At 37.0% G+C, this 21103-nt stretch overlaps 1 protein-coding gene across 3 annotated transcripts in view; it reads left to right on the forward strand.

Moving 5' to 3' along the window:
• The window catches only part of AUH (AU RNA binding methylglutaconyl-CoA hydratase), a 115296-nt gene that overhangs the window by 27542 nt on the left and 66651 nt on the right, over nt 1–21103 (forward strand). For 2 of the 3 annotated variants that reach the window (XR_008463920.1, XM_054186743.1), the window contains exon 4: nt 6953–7039. The exons of the other annotated variant lie outside the window; for it this stretch is intronic. Coding sequence is in view for 1 of the 2 variants with exons in the window: in XM_054186743.1 (XP_054042718.1) it covers nt 6953–7039 (87 nt within the window). In the remaining variant the exon portion in view is untranslated. The remainder of the gene's footprint in view (nt 1–6952; nt 7040–21103) is intronic. 3 annotated transcript variants of the gene reach the window in all.

Consider the following 21103-nt stretch of genomic DNA (forward strand, 5'->3'; position numbering starts at 1 on the left):
TACCAAGGGTAAATTGCGCTTGACCAACGTTATGATTACTGCTTGCTCAGTGGATGAGAGAAGAATTATGGATGATATCTACCTTGACTTTAACAATGCATTTGACACATATTCTCCCCTATCATCCTTGTAGACAATTTGGTAATATACAGTTTGGACATACAGACTGTGAACAGTGGCTCACCTGCCAAGGTCAAGGGATGATAGTAAAACTTTCATGGAATGATGATAAGTAAGGGATGATAAGTAAAAAAAGCTTATAGTAAAACGGTAAGCTGATCACAAGTGAAGTTCCTTGAGGGTCAGTGCTGAGTCTGGTAGTACTACTCGATATCTTTGTAAATGTTCTGATGATAAGATTGAACCCTCACGGAGTTTGCAGATGATTTCAAAGTGGACTGAGAGGTAGGTATGTGGGAAGAAGGAGTCACCATTCATAGAGACCTTGACAGGCTGGAAAATCAGGCCAACAAGAATTGCATGAGGTTTAGCTAAGATAAACATGAAGTCCTGCACCTGGAATGGAATAATCTTAAGTGGTGGAACAGGCTGGGGACTGACTGACTGGCTGGGATATAGCTCTGCTGCAAAGGACCCAGGAGTTCTGGGGGACAGCAAACTTAATGTGAGCTAGCAGTGTACCGTAGCAGTAAAGAAGGCAACCAGTGTCCTGAACTGCATCAGGAAGAGAGCCATCAGCAGATCAAGGCATGTGCTTATTCTGCTCAGCACTTGGTAGGCATCTAATGATGGTTGGAGATTCCTGAGGGGGGAAAGATAATTGATCTTTCTGTGCCCAGTAGATACAGAGAAAAGTACTGGATTTGCAAGGATGTATATACAGTGACAGAAGAGGCAGTGGGCACAAGTTGCTTTAGGAGAACTCCATCCAGATAAGATAAATACTTCCTTGTGAGATTAATTAAGAATTAAACATGGAATGGTTTTCCCAGAGAAGTGGTGAAATTTCCCTTGCCAGCAGTATTGAAGACTTGAAAGGACACTGAATAACTTAATCAAGGGCTGTGCATTTCACAGAAGGTTGGACCAGGTCATCTCCAGAGATTTTTTCCAGTCTAGACTTTGCTGTTATTCTACCAAATTAGATGATAATCTTTTTTGTTACTTTATGAAAGATGGTCCAAAATAGTTAATTAATATTTATGAAGCATTCTATCTGTTCTTAATTGATCAGACTGGACTCATTTTTATTCAAGAATACAATCAGTAATAGCTCTAATGGGTAGAGATTGATGATCTGAGTATTGCGGGTCTGGCTGGGCTGGGAAGTGCAATGGAATTCTTACTGGAATGCACGCATATTTTGTTTGCAAAGCATAAGACGGCTTTTCTTTCACACAGGCAAGAGATTTCAGTAGTGGTTGACTTTGTTTTGTACTGTGATTTGTCAAGTGTATAGCATCACATACAGAAAAATCATTACATGGTGACATTATCATCAAATTTAAATTATGCAGTTGTGGGTTTTTTAAAGGATTTTTAAGAATATTAACTTGAAGTATATATCTGTTGGCAGAATAATATTCATAACTTATTTATTACGGTGCTTTATATATTTAACAAATACTAATTCTATTTAAACAAAGTTTTGTTTGCCTTAGACTTGACACTAAATAAATATATTTGTTTCATGAGGTATTGCAGTTTCTGTTCAAAATTGGGAATTGTCCTGAATAGATTTCAGGATGTAAAGGCTTTATTTCTGAAATCATTGGAAATTTTTTTGTAGAAAAAATTGCTTGCAAATCTGAGTTTGAGCTTAAGTTGACTACAGTGTCCTCAAACATGTATGTGCAGCTCCCTACCTCATAAAAGCTCATTGGGGCTTTGCTAATGATTTCAGCTAAACTTGGATTTCTTGCAGTGGTTTCTCTAGGAGGTGCACGCATCTGCCTTTGAGGAAAGATACTTACATGTACCATAATAGGTGGGGGTTTTGTAGTAGTTGTAAGTTAATCCATAGGGTATGTCAAAGTTGGCCATTTGCCTCAGCATTTTAGTTCAGCATCTGAAGTGTCGGTTTTTCTGTGTGGAGAAAGAAGCATATTAATTCACAATATGCCTGATTACTTTGTGTGGGAATAAGCTGTGGGTACACAGCAGTTCTTAACCTTTTAGTTGGTGAGGTAGTGCGTGTTTTGTGCTTCTGGTTGAAAGCATTGTAAATTTCCGTCATAAATTCTTTAATGTTTTTCATTGGGTTATTAAACATCATAGGTGGTACCTCTGTGCTTTGCAGTTTTCAGTGTTCCCAGTTCTTGCCAACAAGGTATAGAGCAATTGAACAGAGTATGCAAAAGAAAATCTTCTGATCCTCTGGGATGTCACTTCCTTATTGAAATTTTGGTGTGTTGACAGAATTGGTCAATCTATGTTTAGTAAGATCAAAGGGCAGACTCAAAATAACATTGCTATGGTAAGAATTTAATACATTATTGTACCTCAAATGCCTGTGCATGTGTCGCTTCCTTTTCTCAGAGAAAAGGCGCTTTGGGCACCTTTTGAGACTTAGTAGAATAACTTCACTGTTTAATTTTTGTGTGCCAGATTTCTAAAAGACTTATTTTTAAACAAATATTTATTGAGTAAAGTTAAAATTGTAAGTATGATGTATAAACCGTTAGATTTTATGCCTTTTTAGTTTATAGCTTTTGTGGTGTGTTTTGGAAATATGTGTTACAGCATAGTATAGAACAGTACTGTACAAGAAAATTTCTAGGTATTTATGGTATTTGGAAAGTCAGGCTTATACAAAGATGTTGGAACAGATTTTTCAAACACACCACTTAGGTTTTCAACAGTATATAAATTCTGTTTAGAAAGTGTGTGAAAATATCCAAATAAGGCAAGAGGCATGGGGTCAGAGTAATGACTGTAAAACTTGGTTTTGTTTGGTGTGTTCTCTAGGTTAAATAGCCATCCTTGTCGTGTAGAAGTGTAGGTGGAAAAATTCCAGTGAATTACAGCAACACGCCTATCTTGCTGGACTGCCGTTGGCTTTCTCAAATAAACATTTTCTCTGGCACCATTGTGAAATGCAAGTCAGGTGCACGCTGCAAAAACTTTCTAGACTGACAGTGTACGACAGCCAACTATTGAGCAGCCAGATGTTTAAAAACATGCAGAAAGATTTAATTGATTACATCAGGTTTTTTATACTTTTGGGAAGGAAGGTGAAAAATGACTGACCTTTCTATGTTCTTCCAGTATGGGAGGGGGGAAATAAGAAAGTGATGGATGAAAATCAAATAGGTTTTCTTTTGGATTGACAGATCTCAGTGAAAATGTAGGTAGTATATAAAACAGCATGGCATCTTCCTCACAGTAGTTTCAAGGGTTGATCTGCGAATACCAGTTTACATACTTGCTGCTCAGCAGAACTCCAAAAGACTGCTGTTTGTACTCGTATTTTGCAAACAGGACTGTTCATTGGAAGTCTGCAGGAAAGTTCTCTCCTACCGGTTTACTTCATGAATTTGGAAGTGACACTTCTGTGAATTAAGTTGATTGAAGAGGAATTTCTTAACAAGTGGAGAGTACCTGTCTTAATCCTAACGTAGCTGTAGGAGGAAGTGGCTGATGGCACTGTCAATGTAGTCGTTCACTGTTGCACTTCTCTTTTGTCCTATACTAACAGCTAGTAATCTGAAAATGGCACTGCATAATCTTTAAAAGGGAGTTTGTAAAGTGCTGGGAGCAGAGAGCTAAGAACCGGGGAGCATGATCCCTAGAATCACGGTTAGTTTTGACTAGCTTTTGCTACATTTCTGAGCGGATGTGAATCAATTACGGGGACAAAGCATGGAGACGCCAGAAAGCCAAATGCGGAGAAAACAATGATTCATGCTTTAGTACAAACGGGATGGATGTGGGGACATAATTACAGTGTACAATCAAATCTGCAACAGTTTGCCTCAGCTCACTGGTTGCTCAGGTTCCTCCTTTCTTCCCTCTTTCTTCCATCTTTGGGTAGAAGGGCTTAGAGACCCCTGTGTTTGGTGTCGTGTGGAGTCACAGACCCACAGCACAGCTCCCAGAGTCTGTTGGGAGTGGGTGTGGGGAAGCAGATAGGCCAAACCTGTACGCAGAATTCAGCTGTGGCTCATGGGAAAGTTACAGAGGTTAGTTCTGTGAGAGTTTTTGTGGTTTGAAAAGCTTAGCTACTTTGTTGCTCTCAGCAGTTGAGCAAATACTATTTTCAGATACTTTAAAGTAGTAAACTTGGGGTGAGAGAGGGATCTTTGATTTCAGTAGCTGAGAGAGCAGAAGTCTCTGGTTGAACCTGAGCTCTCCTTCATGGCTGCCTTCAGAAAGATAACCTTTCCTACTTCTGACTTGAGAACAGATTTCGAAGAAATATGTGAATAGTTCTCTGCTATATAGGTCAAGGAATTCTTCAAGAATTCTTTGATCAGTGATTGAATCTTATAACAGGAACAAAAATATTAAGTTGGTGGCACTTCCATCTCCTGTGAGCCAGAGGATGTCAAGGTGCGTGTTGTGTTGGAGTGCAGCAAATGGTTTCTGCCTAAAAGTCTTCTTTCTGAAAAAGCTTCAGTTACTATTATTATGCTTTGGAGGGATAAAATAGGAAAGGGTTGGGAAAAGAACTTTTTCCCTTTCCTTGGCGGTTATGAGGGAGAAATATTTAAAAAGGAAAATGTAAGATTACAGAAATTGGTTAGGGCGCTAAGATTGGCTAGAAATTTTTTACAGTACTTGAAATCATTAGTTTTAAATTGGCAGCTACCTTTTAATCCATTCTTACAAAAGTTTTTGTTGAAAATTTAATAGATTTCTGTAAATATCTTCAAGGAAATGCATATTCTAAATGAAGGAAGAAGTCTGCAATTTGTCTATTTTTTGTTTGTAGAAGGGTTGGGTTTTTTTTGGGTTGAGTCCATTTTTCAATGAGTCATTTTAATTGATATCAGAGAAGTGATATATTTGCATTTGCAAGTTTGCTGATATAACTTTTAAAGCAGGTTTTCTCATAAAGTTTTATAAAGCTCATTTTAGCTACAGAATCCTATACACAAATGGTCTTGTGATAATTGCTTGCAGTTTTATATGATTCAGAGTTCTATTCAGATTTGTGGATGCAAATTTTTTTTGCTTTTCAGGTTCCTGGCAAGATTTCTGTATGTATTGATTGTGAATTACAAAGGCAGCAATTGTAATTTTGCTGTAGTGCAGACTTGAGCACAGTAATTCCTGTTTTATACTGCCTGCTCAACAGGCCTGTCATACTGTCTTCAGTTGGGGCATATCCTAGAAGGTTGTTTGGAAGCTTTTGGTAAGGCATCTGATAGGGTAAATTAAACTTGACATTATTTAGCAGGAAACATGCAAATGCAGTCAGGACTGATGCTTCATTGTTTTTATATTGACATGCATAGAAGGAGAAGAAAAGTCTTAGTGAAATGAGGAGCTTTGCTCAGGTGGAAGTAGGAGAGATGTAGAACTGCTTTATTGGGCACGTTACCTTAAAACAGCAGCTGGATATCTATCAGAAAATGTTGTATTGAGATACGGATTTTCACAGAGCTGGGCTAAAGTTGTGTATTTCAACTAATGCTGTCAACAAAAGTATATCTAAAATTATGTTTGATGAAGAGGGTCAAGATGGTCTAGCAGTCTAGCATGACTTAAGTCCAGAAAGGCAAAATGGGGAGCCTATGACCGCTTAATTTTAAATTCAGAGTTACAATTTTGACTTAATCTGAGTCCAGTGCATTTTCCTGAGTGAATAGCGTTTTGACTCTCAGGACCAAGAAACATAAAACTGTTTTTTGCATTGGTTATTTGCCTTGTTTAGCCTTTTCAGACATATGCCAAGAGACTAACTTAATAGGTTAATTTTTACCAAATGGAAAAAATACACACAAAGTTGCAGTAGGAATGTTGCACTTCTTTGGAGAATAAATATGTATGTGCAGATTTTGTCTTTTTTGTGTATTCTTCCTCTATAAGTAAGATGGACTTCCTGTCTTACTCTGTATTTAGCTATTGTTATTACTCTCTGTTTCTCTCTTTACACATTCATGAGAGAAAATGTTAGGTTTGCATATCAGTGAATTTTTAAAAACACATTTTTGTAACCATCTCTCATATAGTATGCTTCTAAAACAGAATTATTTTCATATATTATTGAAAAAATAGATTAAAAATTTCAAGTTTTAGCATTGTTTCGAAGAAAGAAAAATATGGTATGTAACTTATTCAAAAATACATTTCAGTGAAGTGAGTTGAAAAATGGTATTAGGTCCACTAATTTTTTAGGTCCAATTATTTTTTTGAGACAAATATAGTCTGTTAATCATAGAATCATAGAATTGTTTTGGTTGGAAGAGACCTCTAAGATCATCAAGTCCAACACTTAACCTAGCACTGTCAAGTCTACCACTAAACCATGTCTCTCAGCACCATGTCTACGCATCTTTTAATTACCTCCAGGGACAGCAACTCCACCACTTCCCTGGGCAGCCTGTTCCAATGCTCGACAACCCTTTCAGTGAACGTGCGCCCTAGGTATTTTAGATCTACCAATAAAAGAATAAATAGAGAACAATATGAAAAGCACATACTTACCAGACTTTGTGACACAGTTGGGAAACAAAAGTAAATGTCAGATGATTATTAGCATAAATGCTATTGTTCATGAAATATTTTAATATAGAAGAAGAAATGTCGCTGGGAAGAATACACTTAGCGAAAATCTTGTGTTGGGTGATTTGATGGGTTTTTGTTGGTGTTTTGGGTTTTTTCCTTGAAAAACAGTCCATGTTTTCCTTGAAATCTGTGGAACTTAAATCTGTAGAAATCCGTAGACTTAAATTTTTTTGGGGGATACAGGAATATTTTACTTTTGAAAATGTATTTACAGTACTATATATTCCTTGTTAACATGTTTGTGAAATGTCACTTACAGGTGCAGACCTTAAAGAAAGAGCAAAAATGCACTCAAGTGAAGTTAGTTCGTTTGTCTCAAAAGCAAGAGCGACTATTAATGAAATGGGTATGTAACCTCTCCCTTGAACAGTGTTATTTTAACTTAACCTGAGAAGGATTAGGTCAGAGGAATGGCATAAATGTGCATGGTTAAATGTTGACAGGTAGTAGGATATCCACTACTATTTATATTCATATATATGAATCATGGTGCATTGCTTCTTCAAAAATGTTCCTAATCGAGTTGGACTTTTTTTTTTTTTAGAATACTAGAAGAAGCTAAATTCTAACTGAAATAAAGGTGATTTGCCCTGCTCTTTTCATAAAGAATAGATTATACTGTGACATCCAATTTAATTTTTATTACTGCATTCTTGTGGTTGGTATAGTTAATACAGTCTTTAGTACATTTTAGGAACAAGTTAAACATCAACTGTTGGTAGAAAGTTAGCTACTAAGGCCTTTAAAATTTTAATATGTGCTTGTTCTGTTGTAGTAAAACCTGATAATAGCTTGGGATTTTAATTGACTTTTACCAGTTTAAGGATGGTAATTTCTCTCTAAATTTTACATCCTGAATTTTCATCAAATATTTACATCTCTGCTGATTGGTTTTAATATATTTTTTTTTCAACAGGGCATTACTGGTATGTTTCTCAGAGAATGCTTTTAGATGTGTTTCCTTGATAACATTGGGTCAGATCTTGGTTTGGCAGAATGTTATGAATGGAAACCAGTATGTTTTTGCAGGTAAATGGCAGACTACTGAACAATGAGTCTTTGATTAGGTACTTCATGGAGATACTTATGTCCTTGAATTAACATCTTGTCTTTGAAGTAAAGCAGATCCTCAAGGCTCTTTAAATAAATAAAATCAGTAAAATATCTAGAAGTGAATAGACCATTAATTTCGTGCAGCTGGTACTGTATTTCGTGCTGGTGTTTGTCTTTTAATTGGACTAGGGAGCAAAAGGCAACAAGGTGTTCTATTTAGTTACTTTGTAAGATTTTTGGGAGGCTTCCTTAGCTCTCAGTAATAGTTCTTCAGCTTTTCTTAGACTGAAGTTACTGGAAATACTTTCTGAGCTGCTGTTAACATTTAAATAGAGGCAACTGGTTTTAAGATTTTCCTATAAGCAGGAAATATATATTTTTAATTATTTTTATTTTTTTAAGTGAGAAATTTCCTAAAATCTAAAGAAGTATTTAGATTTGGCATTCTGCAGTGATTTGATGCTTTGTTTTGCTTCAGAATTGAAAAGACTCTAAGACAGATGTTTGATTGTCTTCAGCTTCACTAAGGTTCCTGTGAGATTGTTTAACTACTGAATATGTAAGCAAATTTTCAGTGTTATCTGAAAGGTTTACAGTGGATCATTATGCTAACAGTGAATTACTTGAAGTTGTGGAAACCAGTATGAGTGTTTTCATTGTCCGATCTCTAGTCTCTTTCTCAAGAAAGAAGCATGACATTGTGCGTAGGTGGAATTAATATTTGAGAATGTAGGTCACCGAAGTACCTAGATAGAAAGGTTTGTGAAGGGATGTAGTAACAGCCATTAGACATACTGCAGGTTGGAAAAGAGAAAGAATTTGACCATAGCCCTTGCTCGATATTGTAACAAAACTTCTGCTTATGTTGGCTGAGCATCTCTTTTTTTCCCCTCCCTCTTTCCCTTTCTCCCTCCTTCCCTCCCTCCTGCCATTTTGCCATTTCTGCTTTAAAACACTAAACAAAGCAGTCAGTAGAAGTTTCTTTAAAGGGTACATCATATTTGACCATTTTGCAGTTCATGTTGTAAAGGCTTTTTTACAGAATTAGAGAAGAATATTGAGCTATTGCTTTTAATGTTATTGGTCAACTTTCGTATCATGTATGTTTGAACATACATAAAGTAGTTTTTATTTTTTAGTCGCATGATGTAGTCCCAGTATGTACATAATTGAGGCATTGTTGGTTTTGAACACATTGTGACAACAGTAGATGTATTTATAGGATACATCTAACATTTTTCTGAAGGGTCTTTGCAGAGCAATTTAAAATGTGGTTCCCTGCATCAGGAACAGGTAGAGAATATAAAAAAGTGGATTTTATAAACGAGATTAGATTAGATGGGTGCAGCAGGCATCATGTTGCACGAGACCTTTATGAATAGAAGTGAACACTAATTTTGTAGCAAGTCAGAGGTTCTCAGTTCTTCTTTTTTCCTTCTGAAGAAGTGATCTGGCATTACAGAACACAATTTTTGCAGAACTAGTGGGACATTGTATTTACATTTGATTACTGCAATGAATCTATATATTGAAAATAATAATATTTTTCCTGCCCAGCAACAACCAGAATGTTATGAGATGGTTAAAGAGGGGAAATGATTTTCAAATTATTATTTGCCACTGCAAAATGCTGTATAGCCAGGGAACAATGTTTCCAATCTCCCATTTTGTTCTTTTTCTATCCAAGTTTAATGCTGTAATCTCATTTAAAATGTGTTCTACTTTTTCCTTTTCACAAATAGGTCATGTTTTGATAATTGTGTTTGTGTTCAGATGTGTGACCTAGTAAGGAGATGCTTCTTTTTAACAATATTTTCAGAAAGAAACCATTAAGATGTCTTTGTAGACAAAATACACAAAAGGTTAATTACATCTTGAACAACTGGATAAACCTAGCTTTTTAGAATTGACATGCTTTGGCTTTCCTTAGTGCCTGTCAATTTCATTACATTTAAAATCCGTACGCTAGTGGTTTTGTAAAAAGCTGTAGTATCATTTTGGAATACAGCTACAGAAGAGAATTTTCTGGAAATTAAAAGCATACTGCACTTGTTTTTATGGGATTAATTTATAACTTCGTGCTAAATTTGGGTGAAGTATTAAGAGTGCAGTAAATATCACTTGGTATAAAAATAAGCACTTAAATAAAAGAGCTGAAAAAATTGTACAGAGCCATTAGTTGCAGTTCTTAGACCTTTAAGTTGAAGGGCGGAAAAAATCAAAACACCCTCTATTTTTAGCAGTGGTTGCTTTTGCTAAAATTATACCAGAATTGCGTTGTGGTGGTTTTTTTTCTTTTTTTTTAATAGTAGGAATTGTAAGACTCCTTGTCCATTACTATATTCTGCCTTCAGGCTTTTTGTTACTGATGTAAGGCTGCCTTTACCCTCAAAAAAATAGAAGAGAAAAGCATTAGTAGATCTCTTGCAACCATACATAACAAAACAGGCCTGAATAAATGAAAAGAAATGTTACTGACTCCCAGAAATCTTGTTTTTTGATGCTTTGGGGGGAAAAAAAAAGCCATCATTGTGGGTCAGATCTTCCTCATATATTTTATGGTGTGACTTCCATTAAGTCCCTGTTGTTCTTAACACGGGCTGGGGGTCTGGGCTGTGATATTACCATTGGATGTACATTATCTGTTGGGATTTCAGTTGCAAAACAAACTGAGGCTACATATGGAGCTGAGTGCAATAACCACCCTTCTCCAGAAAAACACCGTGTTTAACAGAAAGAAAAAATGAAGGTGCAGAAAGAATTTGAACTGAGTGAATACTTGTAGTTACTCAGAGTGATGTTTGGTGCCAAGTGAGAAACACCATTGATTAGCAAAGCTCTTCCAAAGAGTATAGGCATAAGTACCTAAATCCCACAAATGGGGATAAAGAAGTGGAGACTGACTTTCTTGGTTACTTTTTTAAAAACAAAGTTAAAGTGTAGTCAGGCTTGATTTTTATGTCACATTTAGATGCAAAACACCTTACTCATGGCCTGATGGAACCTGTATCTGAACTAAGCTAAAGTAGAAATTTTTAATAAAATACTAATTTTACTTGTTTTCCTTTAGACATCGTCCATTCTAACAACCTTGTAGTGCTTTGTTTAAGACATCTGATTAGTTTTGATGCATAAGTTGTGATATAACTTTAATAAGTGGTGATATTTAGTAACTTTTTTTAGACATAATTTTTGCAGGTGTGATTAGTTTTGACGTAGTCCAATTTAAATTAGATCATCCCGAATGAAGGCACCTTGTGGTCAGTTGCTTGGATTTCTTTTTTTCATTGAATGCTTTTTATTTTATTCAAAGCAGATACAACTTTATATTTACAGATACATTTTGTTTCCTCCTTAGCAATTTTTCTGTTCTTCTGGCTTCTCTCAGTCATCACCAAACTTTTAATTTACCTAAAAAAGTGGTCTTGTTCATCCTTCAGGAGAACATTCACTTCTCCAAAAAGTTTATTTTTTGACTATTGAAGATCACACATCCTTGGAAATTCTTAGGTTGTGCCGCATTATATGCTACAGTTTAGTTCTGGACGTAAGCTCTCTGAACTTCATCTCAGAGGCCCCAAGAGTGGGACTGGAATTACAAAAGTTCCAATTGATTTATAGTTTGCTAACTGCCACCCTACCTTCCCATTGTGAAGTATCAAAAATAGGCAACAATGATCATTGAAGGGGTCAGTGCAGTGCCTTATTTTACTATTTGAGTTTCTGGGTCTTCTGTGGAGCTTTGGTTAACACTAAAAATCCTGGTTTAGTAATGAACACTCCAGACGTGGTTACTACTCAGAGAGGTGACTGCTTATTTAACATTGACCAAATCCATCTGTTTGCTGGGGGTAAATCTGTGCAGCAAAGATGGAGTGCTCTAGTTCGGAAATCCAGTGAGAGGAACTGTGTGTTACTCTTTTAGCGAAGAGCAGATACAGGCTATAACTTGAAAAAGCTTTCACTGGGAAGCTGAATGAAATATCATAGGTAGCTATTAAATTTGAAAAAGGACAAATTTACAGCTAGCTGTGCTGTGCTTAGCAGCCATCATGTATCCCTTCGTTGCTGACAGTGAGGGAGATTTTGGCACAGTATTTCCGTTACTGTCTTCTGTTGTTGCCTGTTCAGATAAGCGTAGAGCATACCTAATACAGTCCAAGACTGCTAGCGTTCTGAACGTTTTGCTGAGCTCTTGGTTGTTTTGCAGTATTAGATTTACTGCTTCTCTTCACATTGAATTAATTTTAGATACCCTTTGACTAAGTATTGTCTGTTTCCTAAATAGACAGTACTGTCCTTGCAGAGCTGAAATTATGGGCTTTGTCAAATTGCATTGGTTTGTTTTTAATTAAAAAACACAATGCTAATCTCTGTACCATTATAGAGGCAATGAATGCAACATTAAACTTCTCTACCAAGATGTTTATTAGCTATTTCTATGACAGCATTGCTTCCACAATTGCTAATACATTTTTTTCCCCATAATAATAACTTTCTAAAAACTGTTACAAAAAAGATACAGGCATGGAGGACCTGAATATTAGGATGAGCTGATTTTCCTTCGTTATAGGTCTGAAGATCAGGGAAGAAGATGGCTTTGCGTTGTTGATTCATTGTCTTGATCCCTGGCACTGCTGTATAGCCTTGACAAAAATTAACATAGCCTCAGCTGTCATGTAGTTTTCCTACTGTTAGTAATTCCAAATGCTGTTCTGTGAGGAAGAGTCTGTGCTCTGGATATGGCTCTTTAGTTTTCCTCCCTCAAAAAGTAACTGTACCAAAAGACGGGTGATACTTGCTCAAATGCTTTATTGTGAGCAGCATAGCCAGTTTGCACATTGACTGTTAAAAACAGGCTTCCAAGTATGACTTGCTGTCCAAGACTTCTGTTCCCTTTCTAGGGAGCCACATTGTGTATGTTTGATGCGTTGGGAAATGCTACCCTTTCCTCGCACTGTTCAGGTTTGAAATTGCATGTTTCTATCCCTGAATGAGAAGGAATAGTTTGTTAGCTCTTTTGCTTTGCCTGTCTCAGCCTCTGGCTCTGTTCCTAGAACCAGTTGGTATTCAAAGGGCAACAACTCCTGGCATGGTACTGAAAGTATTATGCTGCTCTTCTATCGAAGAAATCCTGAGCTCATTGCTTGGGCCCAGCAATAGGCCTTGACTTCAGAATAACATGTTCAAGTCTTGTATTGAACACGGCTTTTGCCTAGGTATGTGTTGCTTTAATGATATTACCAAGCTAGTTTATTTAAAAAAATAATTTATGCTTGCTGTGAGACATTGGGGCGTGTTTCCTCTGTAGTGTTCAGTGAATGAATTGACTGAAACTATTACTCAATACATTAACCTAATTTAGAAATAAAGATATTTTAGCACTAGGCTGCAGAATGTAAGTATATGGAATACTACTGAAAATAGATACAGGAGAAAAATTCTAGAAATGTTCAGCTAAAAGGTCACAGTCCGTGGGATTTTGTGTTGTGTCAAACAAGAATGCTACTGTTACTAGAGTATGTGTTATCTTCATACTGTAAATCAAACAAGATGACAATAAAAAGGTGAAAAACGTGTCCCATTGGACATTATAGTTGTGCTGTTGTTTAAATTTTATTTTATGTGCTCTTTAAGAAAGAAAAAAACTTGCACAGAAGTAGAATGTAAAGGTGTGACTGAAATAATTTACCTTTGGCATTGACTTCTTGTTTTGTAAATTCAGTGCTTGAATACGTGCTATTCTATTTGTATGAGTAGTAAGTTCTTAAATGTACTTAGTAAGGATAAGAAATATAAGAAATTATTTTAATTTTTCATTTATATTATCAAGAATGTAAAACACACTGTCCCTATTAACTGTCAATAATAAAGTACAAAATAGAAAATTTTAAAATTAAGAACAAAATATTTCTATATTAAGTATTTCTTTGTCAATTCAAGAATATTTTTTCCAGGTCATTTATAAGAGTGAGGAAATCAGGAAATTAATGGGATTGAGGGAGATGTCTTAAGAAAACCCTTTAGCTACTATCATAATAAAGGGAAGATAAACTTTACTAATATCTTTGGCTTAATGATCAACTGTAAGCAATGTGTAGTAACCATTTTGATTAAAAAGCAAAATTTCTTTACAACTACTAAAAATATATTTTTTTAAGCAGCTCTTTCTTGCTATTGATTGTCTGCCTGAACTTTGAAGGTATTAAAGCGAAGATAATAATGTTCAAATAAATCTATCAACATTAACAGTCTATTAAGCTTCTTATCTGAAGCACAGGAATTAGAGGGTAGCTAAAAGCGTTTCACAATCGTAACCAGCAAGTGGATGGAAAAGAATTGCGTGTATCCAAAACCACAAGTAGACCTTTGAGACTTAACAGTGTGGTCATGTTTTTGCAGATGGAGATATTTTTAAAACATATGTAAATACAGAAGTTACTTTGAGTAACCACTTTTTCATTCTTTTTGCAATTATGACAGGTAAAGCTTTGTAGCATTTCATTACTTGCCTTGCACAAAAATGGTTTGACCAATCTTCTTTGCCTCCAAGTTCATATAGGAAGATTTGACAGTCTCTCTTAGCTGCTTTCATACATTGCTACATACATTGGTTGGTTTTCATAGTATTATAGAATGGATGGAGGTGCTTGTTGAAGTATTTAGTTTCTGTTAGCTGTTTTCCCCACAGAAAGGCCTTTTTTGATGGCAGTGCTTGCTATTGAACATGCAAGCAAACTGTTGCAGTCACTGAGTTGATAACAGATTTTACAAGGCAAGGTGAATGCCTGAAACGCAACTGACATTGCTGTCCAAGTGCAAAGCTCGTGTGCCATCTTAATGTTATTATTGTTCTCCAGGAAAAGATCCCAAGAGATGAAATCAAGATATGATATTGTGTTGCAGTTATTTTTCTTGATTTCCTATGACATAAATTAACTTATGTGAAACTGTAATTTTGTGATTAAAATGTTCTTAATGTAAAGAATATTTCAGTTATCGTAATTGTCCAGTGACTGCCTCAACTTGCTGTTCAAGGTGCATAGTTTATGGCCTTTTATTTTTTGAAGGGAAAAATTGGAATTTTATGCTCAAGAGCAACATCACCAAGAGAGATCAAAAATCTGGATAGCAAACAGGTGGAAGAGAAGTCTGTTCCCAGTTACAAGACATGAATATGTAGGTATAAACTTAGTTGTTTTAAAATCAAATTAAAAATCCTTTCCCAGTTATTACAGCAAGTTAGTATGCATTTTTAAATAATCACTAATGCTGATTCAAAATTCCAATTTAGATCTGTGGCCTTTTGAAAACTCTTTCCTACCTTGTAACTAGAAAACTTGCGGATTTCGAGTTAGTAAAGAAACTCTGTAAAGTAACAGATCTCAAACTTTTCTTTCAATGTTGTTGGTGTGGGAATCAGCCTGTAGGCTTGCAGTGTTACGCATTTTTAAGCTATTATTAGTTGAAATATTCACTAAAGAGAAACTGGATGTAAATAAGTACATTGTTATGTGACTTATGTTTCTTCTTTCTTGCTTTCCTAACTGTTGACCCACCAATTATGCAATCTGCAAATACATTTTTACTTGTGTTTAGACATTTTTGGGGCATGTGACCATTCTTTTTATGAATTCGAAGGCTCCATTATCGTTACTATTTTAAAATAAATGTACAAAGAAACAGAGAGGGAGCTTTCTTATCTGTAAATTAAAATTTGGCATTTGGAAGGTGCTGGAACAACTAATCCTGCAAACTACTTCCAGGCACACAAAGGACAAGAAAGTCATCAATTGTAGTCACCATGGATTCACAAAAGGGAAATCATGCTTAACAAGCGTTATAACCTATGAAGAAATGACTGCTTTGGTAGATGAGGAAAGAGCAGTGGATATTGTTTACCTTGACTTCAGTAAGGCTTTTGACACTGTCTCTTATAAGATTCTCACAGAGTAACTGATGAGCATGGACTGAATGAGCAACCAGTGGAGTGGATTAAAAATTGGCTGAAGAGATGGGTCCAGAGGCTGGCTGTCAGCAGCATGAAGTCTGCTTGGAGGCCACTAGCCAGAGGTGTGCACACCACGGACCAATACTGGGTTCAGTCCTCCTCAACATGATTAATGATCTGGATGATGGGACAGAGCGTACCCTCAGCAAGTTTGCTGATGATATAAAAGCAGAAGGAGTGGCTGATGCACCTGAGGGTTGTCTCATCATTCAGAAGGATCTCAGCAACCCGGAGAAATAGGCCGACAGGAACCTCGTTAAGTTCAACAAAGGAAAGTGCAAAGTCTTGTATGTGGGGAGAAACAATCCCATGCATTAGTACATGCTGAGGGCTAAAGATCTGGAAAGCAGCTTTGCAGAAAAGGCCCTCCGGGTCCTGGTGGACACCAAGTTGAGCATGAGACATTACTGTACCCTTGTAGCAAAGAAGGCTAACGGTATCCTTGACTGACTGCCTTAGGAGTGTTGCCAGTAGGTAGAGGGAGGTGATCCTTCCCTTCTCCTCAGCACTGGTGAGGCCACTGCTGGAGTGCTGTGCCCAGTTCTGGGCTCCCCAGTATGAGAGAGATGGACCTTCTGGAGAGTCCAGTGAAGGGCCATGAAGATGATGAATCTTCATTTTCCATGTGCCTTAGCAGAGTTTCCAGGAGGATCTGCTCCATGATCTAGCTGGGCACAAAGGTGAGACTGACCAGCGTCTAGTTCCCTGGGTCTTCCTTTTTTCCCTTTTTAAAAATGGGTATTATGTTTCCTCTTTTCCAGGTAGTGGGAACTGCTACGACTTCTCAAATATGATTGATAGTGGCTTAGCAACATCATCTGCCAGTTCCCTCAGGACCCTCATCAGGTCCCAGGTCCCATGGATTTGTGCAACTTTAGGTTCCTCAGATGTTCTTGTCCTGCAGTGGATGGTTCCTCATTCTCCCAGTCCCTGTCTCTGCCTTCTGTGGCTTGGGTGATGTCACAAGAGCACTTGCTGGTAAAGACTGGGGCAGAAAAGTCATTCAGTACCTCAGGCTTCTCCATAACCTGGGTATCCAGGTCTCCTATTTCCTTCCCGCAAGGGCCCACATTTTCCCTAGTCTTCATCACTGACATACCTGCAGAGAGTTTTCTTGTTGCCCTTGACATCCCTGGCCAGATTTAACTCTATCTGGGCTTTTGCTTTCTTCCTTCCTTCTTCCTTTCTTCTTCCCCAGTATCTGCAGAAAGTAGATTTTTCCTAGTTGATCAGACTGTTTTATTGTCTGTCAATAGTGAGAAAATGGGGTTGTGCAAGAATAGAAAAAGGCTGGTTGATAGTTACTAAGAAGGTATGAAGTGTAATTCAGTTTCCTCTCAGATATTATCTTACGTATCTATAATTTTGTAAGAACTTTTTTAATGAATTAGTCAGAGGACTAAATAGTCACATACAATTCAGGTCAATAGAATCCGGGCAACTTCTACTTTCTATTTGGTGCATGTCAGTGTCTGCAATGTATGAATCACCTGTGTGGGCTTTGTGACACACATCTGAGAAACTATTTCTTGGTCAAATCCTGTTGCCTGTATTCATAATCTCATCTTTTGTTCATCATCATCGCTCATCTCTAAGCAGAAAGGAAATCCCTTGTTAGTCACCAGCAGTGGACATCATGTGGAAAGTCACTTATAGGTGAAATAACAATTACCTGCTTCAAAATAGTTGTGATTCTTTGGGATTGCTTCCTGCATGTTACATGTGTTTTTATGTGCTTAAATGCAAAGTCCTCCTGCTGAACATTCTGTACTAGTCAGATGGACATAATCATGGGAGAGTTTAACTTACCCTACTCTTTACGTCTTTCAGTAATGGTGTGTCACAGGAATGCAGGAGGCATCACAAGACTATAAGAAGCTGTTGGTCAGCCTAATCTGAAACTACGTAAAATATATATTTACCAGGAATGCATTTCTGAAATTGAGCTGAAGATCCACAGTTACTACAGAGTAGGAAGCAGGCTCACTTCTTTATATTGCTGTATATCATCTTCTCTAACCTTTGTTTGAGCTTTTTATGATTTATTGGACTTAACTAGCTGTCTCGTGTTATTATGTTTAGTTTCTCTTACTGAAGTTTTTTGGATGTTAATAATTTCTTAGTTCTTCAGTTTACCTGTTGGTCACTCCACCTGTATCGTGTCTTGAATGGCTAATAAACATCCTTTTATACAGGTTGTATCACCTTCTGTTTTAACAGATTATTCCTCAAATAATACATAAAAATTATTTTGATCTGTTTGTTCATGTTTGTCTCCTCTTCAGCTAGTCCAAACTTCATTTCTACTCTTGTCATCTCAAATACAGAAGTGTGGTGTTGTCTTGTATCTGGCTCTGTTGCTGATTTAGGACTAATATGTACTGAAATGGGTTGTTCTTTTTCTTTTCTGTACTTAGAACCTTCATTTTCTGTGATATTAAGCATTGTTGCTATATTAGGACACGAGTATCAGCTTTTGCGTGGGACACCTGTTTTATATGCAAAATGGAAGTGTATATATAGAATATGCAGTGTATTTTACAATACAATAGATGTGTGAAGTAATCCTTTATGAATTCATTCTATGAACTGGCTTATTTTTAGTGTCCTTCATATTCCCCAGTTTGCTCTACTACAGTACTTCCGTGCAATTCTCTGATTGCAGTTTAATGCTGCTTATTATTTAATCTCTTTTTAACTACTTCTAAGAACTTTAACCTGTGTATATACATGGTCTACTCTTGTTTGTGTGTTGTACACTCTAATTTAGTTTAATTGCTTTGTTTCTTTGATATATATTTCTAATTCCTGTTGTGTACTTTACTGTGGAGCTCATGATCGCACATTGATAAACCTGTATCAAATACAGAATCTAGCACTAATGATTAGTAGTACAACAATGGCCTGAAATTTTTATGTGTTATTTATTTATGTAGAATCATTGTGAAGGTTGACTTGTCTATTTACGTATTGTTCTTAAAATTTGAGTACATACAACACAGTGAAGTCTACAGGGCAGGATTTGTCAAACATCATCTTTGTTTTTGTTAGGAGCTTAACAGTTTTGGCAGTTGTGTATTAAATTTGTGCAGATAAACATGAACAAATGCCTCTTGTGCTGCAAAATATGAATATTCCAAGAAGCTTTACCCTTGGTAATAAGTTCTAGTGACTTAGAAACTCAGTTTACAATCCAGAGGAATTGTTAATTTATTTCTGTATTGCTTTTTCTGATGCTTCAAAAGAATGTGTTAAAAGGATTAATTTTCTTTTGATATGTGTGCACATAACTATTGTAAAAAAAAATTGTATTTTGCCTTTCATTCATGGTCAACTTCCACATCAGGTTATCCATTAAAATTAGTATCCTTGGGAAGTGGTGATTCTGACATATGGTATCAAATTGTTTTTTCTCCTTTTTGAATTATGAATTTTACTATTTCTTGATAGGAATCCTGCCTGTAATTCTTGAAACCAAGCTATTTTATAATATTCTTTCCGTAAGTTTCATTTCTGGGTGCGATAGCCTACTTGAATTGTACCATAGCTATATCTGGAAGTTACTTACCATATTGAAATAGTCTGCCTTGGAGTAGAGTCATAGAATCATAGAATGGTTTGGGTTGGAAGGCACCTTAAAGATCATCTAGTTGCAACCCCCCCGCCCTGGGCAGGGACACCTCCCACTAGACCAGGTTGCTCAAAGCCCCATCCAGCCTGGTCTTGAACACTTCCAGGGATGGGGCATCCACAACTTCTCTTGGCAACCTGTTCCAGTGTCTCACCACCCTCAGAATAAAGACTTTTTTCCTAATATCTGATGTAAATCTCCCCTCTTTCAGTTTAAAACCATTACCCTTTGACCTATCACTCTACTCCCTGATGAAGAGTCCCTCCCGATCTTTCCTGTAGGCCCCCTTTCGGTACTGGAAGGCTGCTATAAGGTCTCCCTGGAGCCTTCTCATCTCCAGGCTGAACAACTCCAACTCTCTCAGCCTGTCTTCATAGGAGTGTTGCTCCAGCCCTCTGATCATCTTTGTGGTCCTCCTCTGGACTCACACCAACAGATCCATGTCCTTCTTATGTAGGGGACCCCAGAGCTGGATGCAGTACTCCAGGTGAGGTCTCACCAGAGCAGAGTAAAGGGGCAGAATCATGTCCCTCAACCTGCTCGCCACGCTTCTTTTGATGCAGCCCAGGATGTGGTTGGCTTTCTGGGCTGTGAGTGTAAGTTGCTGGGTCATGTTGAGCTTCTCATCCACCAACACCTTCAAGTCGTTCTCCTCAGGGCTCCTCTCAGTCCATTGTCTGCCCAGCCTGTATTTGTGCTTGGGATTGCCCCGACCCACATGCAGGACCTTGCACTTGGCCTTGTTGAACTTCCTGAGGTTTACATGGGCCCAACTCCCAAGTCTGTCCAGGTCCCTCTGGATGGCATCCCTTCCCACCAGCATTTCAGCTGCACCACGCTGTACTGTGAGTACTGCAAAAGTTGTCTAAATAGTGCTCCAGATACTGTTTCCTAGACTCTGAGAAATGGAACATACATGCAGGCAGTAACTGCTGAAAACTACAGTATTAATGACTATACTTTCATATTCAGGCAAATTATTTTTGATTTACCTATGGCAAAGGCAGGTAGATTCCTTTTAGAGAAATGTTAGCTGTATCAGCCTTGAACTTGGATTGCAAGACTGTTTGTCAAATTGGTTATGGTGATGGTTATGAGGGTTATGAGTTTTGGTCAGCAACCTGGCCATGCTGGAAATGAGAGTTGCATCCTTTTCTTGCCTTCCTATGTAACTGAAAAAATAAATAGAGAAAGAACAGATTTTACTCCTATTCCTCGGTCTGCTGTGCCTTCTTTGGTAGATGGCGAATACGATGGATACCTTGTCTCTTCTAAGTGACTCCAAGTGCTTGATGTTGCGACAGTAATCAGTAGTCTCTTTTGGTGTTAGAATTGATTCAGATAATCGCTTTTAATCATGATCTAAACCAGCAACCAAGGGACTTTGATTTAAAGCATGTTATAGTCTTGAAAAGCATTGGTAAATTTTTGTTCTTTTCTTAAAGACAATTGTATTTTCATTATTTGTTAACCATAAAAGGATGTTGATTTGTGGCTAAAAATAGCCTTTTGTTTAATTTGATACTTTGTTAGCCCGTGGGTGACTACCTCTTTGTATACGGATTTATTCATGCTACTATACATTAATTGATCTTTTTAAAATAATGAAGTTATCTGAAGTGTATCTGTCAGAAAGGAAAGAGGTAAGCTAGGCAGCACAACTTCTGGAACAGTTTACAGCAATTTAGGACTAAATAGTTCACTAAAGAAAGGAA

Source organism: Rissa tridactyla, chromosome Z (genome assembly GCF_028500815.1).
Source record: "Rissa tridactyla isolate bRisTri1 chromosome Z, bRisTri1.patW.cur.20221130, whole genome shotgun sequence".
Taxonomy (NCBI): Eukaryota; Metazoa; Chordata; class Aves; order Charadriiformes; family Laridae; genus Rissa; species Rissa tridactyla.